This window comes from Phoca vitulina, unplaced genomic scaffold (assembly GCF_004348235.1).
Source record: "Phoca vitulina isolate PV1807 unplaced genomic scaffold, GSC_HSeal_1.0 scaffold23, whole genome shotgun sequence".
Taxonomy (NCBI): domain Eukaryota; kingdom Metazoa; phylum Chordata; class Mammalia; order Carnivora; family Phocidae; genus Phoca; species Phoca vitulina.
In genome coordinates this window covers 16371508-16379891 of record NW_022589726.1, presented here as the reverse complement: position 1 = coordinate 16379891, position 8384 = coordinate 16371508, and the positions used below count along the sequence as shown (strand labels likewise).

Below are 8384 nucleotides of genomic sequence, written 5' to 3'. Positions count from 1 at the left end.
ACAAGAAAAGAAGACAGAAAATGAATCTTACCTGGCCTGAAAGAGGATTCTAATTATTTGTAACATCTGGGTCCTGTCATTTTAATGAGTATCAGTGGAAGTGAAAGTTATTAACAGATGAATATAATTTTCAGAATGCATATCTGTTTTTAGAATCCTTCTACAGAAAAGCTTTGCAATTAACTTTCCTCTTAAAATATTGATTTTTTTAATAATTTTATCAGAGGGAGAATATTCACCATTTATTTTTGACCCCTGTTTCTACCATATTCCTATAAGGGGAAAATTTTATCAATGTATTCTAGATATGGTAAGTCACTTATAATTTGCACTAAATATCTAGATCACAAATGAAAGCATTCCCACATGTAAAAGTCAGGTAATATCCACTGACTTTTGAACTGTCATTTACTTTTCTATTTTTATGTAGATGTAGTAGTAGTAGTAGTCAAAACTTCATGATTAAATGCAACTGATGTGAGACGACTAACGTTTGAAATGAACAAAAATAATAATTAAGTGAAATGAGATAAAGGAACAATGGGGAAGTACTGCATCAGGACAAAATAATGGTATATATCAGAATATTTCAATCATAGAGATAGTATGTAACTGTCATTATTTCCATATTTCAAAATTTTTTAAGTGTTTTAATGAGCTAAGAATTTTTGAAGAACATTACATATAGACATTGTTATTAATCATCTGAATGTTACAAAAAATTTTTCAATAATTTTTAAGCTATACATAGAAAATACATTTAAGGTCAAGCTTATGTTCTATTTAGACATTGAAAGAGAATTCACCTCATTTGGAAATGACCAGCTAAAATTTAAATGATCTTTCAAGTTCAAATAGGGAAAAAGAAAAATTTTAGTAGTGTTGCTGTTGCACTAAATGGAATACAGAGCGACCTAGGTTGATATAGTTTTAAGTATCATCTATCCTGTTAAATTGGATCAATTTTTTAAACTTCTTTACATTTCTGACTACTTTTTTTTTCTGTCTGTAGCTTTTGTAAAAATCCTCTTACTTCCAATTCTGAAGTTGTTTTCCTATGTTTATTTAATAGCACTCAAGTCTGAAATGAGGAATCAGTCAAGAGAGATCAAATTCATTCTCCTAGGATTTACTGATGACCCACAATTGCAAATTGTGATTTTTATATTTCTCTTTCTAAACTATGTGTTGAGTGTGATGGGGAACTTAACCATCATCCTTCTTACATTGCTAGATACCAGCCTCAAGACTCCCATGTATTTTTTCCTCCGAAATTTCTCCTTCTTGGAAGCTTCACTGACAACAGTCTGTATTCCCAGATATCTGATAAGCATCGTGACCAAAAACAAAATAATTTCCTACAATGGTTGTGCATCCCAGTTATTCTTTTTCCTCTTATTAGAAATTACAGAATTTTACCTACTGGCCGCCATGTCTTTTGACCGTTACGTAGCAATCTGCAAACCCCTACATTATCCCATCATTATGAACAACAAAGTGTGTTACCAACTTCTATTCAGTTCATGGACAGTTGGCTTTCTGCTTTCGTTTCCACCATTGGCCTCGGGACTGACACTGGATTTCTGTGCTTCCAGAGAAATTGATCATTTCATGTGTGACACTTCCCCTGTGCTGCAGCTTTCCTGCACTGACGCTCATTTACTGGAATTGCTTTCGTTTGTCTTATCTCTTGTAAATCTCATGGTCACGTTGCTGTTACTGATTCTTTCTTACACATGTATTATCAAGACCATTCTAAAACTCCCCTCTGCTCAGAAAAGAACAAAGGCTTTTTCTACTTGTTCTTCTCATATGATCGTAGTCTCCCTTACTTATGGTAGCTGTATCTTCAATTACATAAAGCCAACAGCAAAGGAAAGGGTGACTTTATCCAAAGGTGTAACTGTTATTTATACCTCGGTTGCCCCTTTATTAAATCCTTTCATTTACACTCTCAGAAACCAGCAAGTGAAACAAGCTTTCAAGGACACACTCCAAAATATTTTCTCTTTTTTCAAAAAATGAAGAGGAAATTTAATTTTAAAATCTTAGATAAAAAGGTAAATAAAAATTTGACTCATTTTATAAGTTTACTTAATCTGTTCTTCAAATAATCCATCTAATAATATTTTTACCTCATAATATTTTAACCACACCTTTCAGCACAATGCATCTTTTCCCTCCTACTTCTCTTTGTGATTAGCATTCCTTTCAGGCTACAGTATGAGTATTCTCTTGAGTTATCAACACAAATGTGAAATATCTTTTACTCTACAAAACATGGTACTGACCTCCTCAAAAAAATGATTTTAAATCAATATTCACCATAAAACTTTTATGGAATTATATAGACATCAATATAACAACATGCACTACCACTGGGACTCTAGAAATTTCTTCAAATGTCACTCAAGTGTTTTCAACACAGCAAGGAAAAAAGGCAGGCTTCAAGTCATAAAAAGCTCGTATGTTCTAAAATGTAGCAGAACTTTATCTAGTACGTCAAGAGACCTGAAAATTTGGAGTGAATAAGAATCACACACCTGCTTGGCTTATATAATAGCAAAGACAATATTCTCATCCCTAAAATGTCTTTTTTTTTTTAAGATTTTATTTATTCATTTGAGAGAGAGAGAAACACACAGAATGAACACAAGCAGGGGAAGAGGCAGAGGGAGAAGCAGACTCACTGCTGAGCTGGGAACAGGACATAGGGCTGGATCCCAGGACCTGGAGATCATGACCTGAGCTGAAGGCAGATGCTTGACCATGTGAGCCACCCAGGTGCCCCCCTAAAATGTCTTTTTAACTTACCTGGAGTACAGTATAGAAACACATAGGTGGTTCCTATTAGAGTTTTCTTTTTTAATATAAAAACCTATGTGAGCCAATTTTTATTTTATTAAGATTGCTATGTTAAATTTATTGAGGATGGGTTTTTGGATGTTGGAGTCAGGAAGACAAGTTAAATGGCTAATGTTTTAAACTAAAAGAGTTATTTGAGAATTGAAATGCAATAGTGTCAATGAATCTGAAGCTCCAGGAAATGGTTCCACAGATATTAGGAAAACAAACTGAGAGGAATGGTTGAACATTTAGATATATGGGATAAATGAAAAAAAATTTTTTTAAATGAGTTTCATCTTCCTTAGACCTTCATTGTGCCCACTTGTGCACACTCTCCCTTATATATTCAATGCTTTTAAAGAAGGCAGTATTACTGGTATCCTGTCAGATTTTAAAAAAAAAAAAAAAAAGAAGGACCTACAAAGAAATCCCTGAAATATATAGAGTTCCATATTGGGTATAATATGCCATCTGGGGAGAAATATGAGTGAAAAAATCATTAAGGTATTTAATGCTGTAACTCCTATCCATGTGGCTCTGAGAAGAAAACAATTTAAGTTCAGGTTTGTGTTCTGACTTATTTTACTATTTTAAGCCAACACTGTTAATCATCTTCTTTTCTAAGGTAATTACAAGGGAATAAGTTCATTTTATTATATTCAAGGCCCTCAAAGCTTTCCAATAAGCTCTTTAAAAACTATTAGACCCTTATTAGATTTGGTTTGAGAGTATTTTCCTCATTCTTTGGGTTGTCTTTTCACTTTCCTAATAGTGTCCTTCGGTCAGAGAATTGTTAATTTTGACAAAGTCAAATTTTTCTATTTTTTATTTTGTTGTGTGTGCTTTTGGTGTCATATTTAGAACACCATTGCTTAATCCAAAGTTGCAAGGATGTATACCTACCATTTATTCTAGGAAATTTTAGTTTTATCTCTGACATTTAGGTCTTTGGTTTCTATTGAGTTAATGTTTGTGTAGTTTCAGGTAGAGATTAAAGTCATATTTGCATGAAAATAGTTATCACAACATGATTTGCTGTAAAGGTTATTATTTCCCCATTGAATAATCTTGGCACACTTGTCAAAAATCAATTGACAATAAATGTATGGGTTATTATAGGACTCTCAGTTCTATTCCTTTGAGCTACTGTTCAATTGCTATGCCAATATCACACTGTCTTTATCACTGTATCTATATATTAAGTTTTGAAATTGGAAAGCATGACTCTTCCAACTTTCTTTCTCTTTTTCAATATTGTTTTGGCTATTACGGGGTCTTGCAAGTTCATATAAATTTTAGGATCAAATTGCTCATTTATGCAAAAAGAACAGCTGAAAATTTAATAAGGATTACTTTGAATCTGTGGATTAGTTTGGGAACTATTACCATCTTAATTCAATATCAGGTCTATTCTCCAATACATAGGTTGTCTTTATTTATTTAGGACTTCTTTAATCGTTTTTTAATTTTATTATTTTCTTGGTACAATGTTGCACTTCCTTGGTTAAATTTACATAAAATGACTCCCACAACTGAACAATAAAAAAACAAAGACTCAAGAAAATATATGCAAAGGGACTTAAAGATGATATACAAACAGGCAAAAAGCACATGAAAAGAACTCAAGAACAGTAGTATTTAGGAAAATGTAAGTAAAAACCACAATGACGTACCACTTTACAGCCAGAAAGGCAGTTATAATATGTATGTGTATGTGTGTCTGCCTCTGTGTGTGTGTGTGTGTGTGTACATATATGTTGGTTATATATATCACAAAAAATAACAAGTGCTATTATACAAAAAAACAGGTGATGATGTACAGAATGTGAAACCTTCATACACTGCTGTTGGGTATTTAAAATGTGCAGCCACTTGGAAAAATTTAGCAGCTTAGCAAGAATGTAAATATAGAGTTACCATATCACCCAGAAATTCTACTTCTAGGAATTGAAAACATATGTTCACACAAAAACTTCAACACACATTTTCATAGATGCATCATGCATAAGAGCCCAAAAGTAGATCGAACCCAAGTAACCTTCACGTGATGAATGGATAAACAAAATGTGGCACAGGTATATTTTGTTTATTTTCATTTTGTTGTGTTTGCTTTGTTGCACTTTTCATGTACTGCATTATGTACAGGTTGAAGGTTTATGACAATCCTGCAGCAGGCAAGCTTATTGGTGCCATTTTTCCAACGGCATTTGCTCATCTCTATCACATTGTGGTAATTCTCACAATATTTCAAGCTTTTTCATCATTACTATATTTTTTATGGTGATGTGTGTTCGTGATCTTTGATGTTACTATTGTAATCCTTTTAGAACACCATAAACACTGCCCATATAAGACGGCAACTCTAATCAGTAAAAGGTGAGTGTGTTCTGACTGCTCCACTGACCAGCTGTTCCCCCTCCCCTCTCCCTCTCTTCTGGCCGCTCTATTCCCTGACACACACACCAATATTGAAATTGGGCTAAATAATGACCCTAAAGTGGCCTGTAAGTGTTCAAGTGAAAGAAAGAATCATATTTCTCACTTTAAATCAAATGCTAGAAATCATTAAGCTTAATGAGGAAGTCATGTCAAAAGGATAGGCCAAAATCTGGCTCTCTTGCACCAGTTAGCCAAGTTGTGAATACAAAGAAAAAGTTCTTGGGTGTGCCTGAATGTTCAGTTGCTCAAGCGTCCAACTCTTGGTTTCAGCTCAGGTCTTGATCTTGTGGTCGTGGGATCCAGCCCTGTGAACTGCTCTCAGCTCAGTGTGGGGCCTGCTTCAGATTCTCTCTCCCTCTCCCTCCTGCTCTCTCACACTCTCTGTCTCTCTAACATATAAATAAATTATCTTTAGAAACAGAAAAACAAAAACAAAAACAAAGTAAAAGCTCTTGAAGGAAATTAAATGTGCTATTCCAGTGAACACATGAGTGATAAGAAAATGAAGCAGCCTTATTGCTGATGGAGAGCATGTTTTAGTGTCTGGATAGAAGATCAAACCAACCACAATATTCCCTTAAGCCAAAGCCTAACTCAGAGCAGGGCCCTAATTCTCTTCAATTCTATGAAGCCTAAGAGAGGTGAGGAAGCTACAGAAAAAATGTCTGAAGCAAGCAGAGACTGGTTCATGAGGTTTAAGGAAAGAAGCCAACTCCATAACACAAAAGTACAAGGTGAAGCAGCAAGGACTGATGTTGTAGCTGAAGTGAATTATCCAGAAGATCTAGCTAAGGTAATTAACAAAGGTGGCTACACTAAACAACATATTTTCAATATAGATGAAAAAGACTTATAGAGGATAAAGATGCCATCCTGGACTTCTACAGCTAGAGAAGAGTAGCCAATACCTGGCTTCAAAGCTTCAAAGGCTAGGCTGACTCTCTTGTTAAGGCTAAGGCAGCTAGTGACTCTAAATTGAAGCCAATGCTCATTGACCATTCTGAAAGTCCTAGGCCTAAGAATTATGCTAACACTACTCTGCCTGTGCTCTCTAAATGGAGTAACAAAGCTTGGATGACAGCACCTCTGTTTACAACATGGTTTACTAAATATTTTAAGCTCACTGTTGAGACCTACTGCTCAGTAAAAGATGCCTTTCAAAATATTGCTGCTCATTGACAATGCACCTGACCGATCAAGAGCTCTGATGGAGATGTACAACATGATTAATGTTGTTTTCATGATTGCTAATACCACCATTCTATAGCCCATGGATTAAGGGGTAATTCTGACTTTCAAGACTTATAATTTAAGAAATGCATTTCATAAGGCTAGAGATGCCATGGATACTGATTTCTCTAATGGATCTGGGTAAAGAAAATAGAAAATTTTCTGGAAAGTCTAGATGCCATTAAGAACATTTGTGATGCATAGGAAGGGGTCGAAAAGTATCAACTTGGACAGGAGTTTGGAAGAAGTTGATTGCAACATACAGTATTTATAAATATTATCAATTATTGTTCTGTGTAGAAATAATTTGACCAGACTTTGGTCAAAATCACTTATACCAATGACAGTGACCCTTGGAAGAAATTCAAGGTATAATTTATTTATTTCTGTGTTTGGGGATCTTTCCATATTTTAAACCACTTATAAATTAAAACTTCCTGATACATTCTAGTTGTGTCAATGTAAACAAGTATATTAAGTATACCTTACACAAAAGCAAATGCAATCATTTTCATCCAACAAATTTGGACAACAATTGACAAAGCATATGTAGAATATCTTCATCATACTTAACAATTTCCTTGGCCTCTTCAGAGCCATTCCCTCTAGTCTCCATGTCTGCTATTGGATTCAGATATTCACAGATGTCTTTTGGCCACATAAATTACTTTTGCTTTTTCTGGAATTTCCTATAAAAGAAATCACAAATTGTGAATGTTGAAGTCTGGTTTCTCTTGTTCAGCCATATTTTGTGCATCCTTAAGGTCTTTCCTTTTTGCTAATGCAATTTGGCCAAATCTAAATTTAGCATATTTGATTTAGCAAATTTAGAATCTCTGGCATCCTTTTGTCTTAGTCAGCTTTCCCTCCCCACTTCCCACAATTTGGTATTCTTTTTCTCTGAAGAATCTCTCCACAAGACTGAATCATTTACTTTGATCAGTGTAATAATCAAGTACACACCATATTCTGAAATGCCAGTCCCTAAAAGCCTGTAGCCTCCCATAATGTCCTTCTGAAGTAAGTGTCTGCCAAAGGAAAATTAATTGGGGGCAGGGGGGTTATTCCCCTATGCCTTGGTGACTCGACTCTTCGATTCCCATTCTCCATGGCAGTTGGAATTATGGAATTACAGAAATTGTCTTTAGAGGAAAGTAAGAAGGATACATGAAGAGGAACACCATTCACCCTTTTGTTGCTCTTTTTGGCATCTCATCCCAACTGCTAACTAACATCTTCTGCTCTCCTTTTTGATGCAGCATGTTGCAAGACTCAACCTATTTTCTCCTTTGTGTTAGTAGCTCACTTGAACTTTTGGCGTTTATACCCACAAAGAGTTGCTGTGGAGTAGTACACTGTCTTACCTCCTGTCTTTGCTAACGTCTCATGCAACAGCATGTGTGGTTTAAGGCTATTCTGCCAGTTATATATGGAATCACAAAACGTAATTATAAGAAATCATAAATTTGCAAATTCTTACAGCATGGATCCTATATCGTTCAGGGTTCTGGTGAAGGTAGGATTTCTGTAAGCACTCTGGAAAGAAAGGAGATAATGGAGGAATTATAGCTTTTAAAAATAATGAAAGAGATAGCTATGGAAGGAAAAGTTTGAATGCCAGAGAGAATGTTGAGGAAACTAACACCAAAGATCTCACGTTGAAGCCCTGTGAGAATGCTTCCAGAAAGCTTAATGGGAAATCATAGTGACTCTCAGTTATTTCTGAGAAAGCATCTACCAATAGTCTTAGCAGTAAAGTTGGTAGTTTTCAAATACTTTTGAAAATCCACTATGAATCTAGCTTGCATGCACCAGCCTGGCTACAAACTGGAGAACAGGATCCTCTGCTTCCCTTCCAACTTCCAAAT

General features: G+C 35.0%; 1 protein-coding gene across 1 annotated transcript; it reads left to right on the top strand.

Moving 5' to 3' along the window:
* The first annotated feature begins 1086 nt into the window (after positions 1-1086).
* Positions 1087-2025, top strand: LOC116642437 (olfactory receptor 6C6-like). Its single transcript, XM_032420852.1, has one exon. The coding sequence runs from the start codon at positions 1087-1089 to the stop codon at positions 2023-2025; it is 939 nt and encodes a 312-aa protein (XP_032276743.1).
* The last annotated feature ends 6359 nt before the right edge of the window (positions 2026-8384 follow it).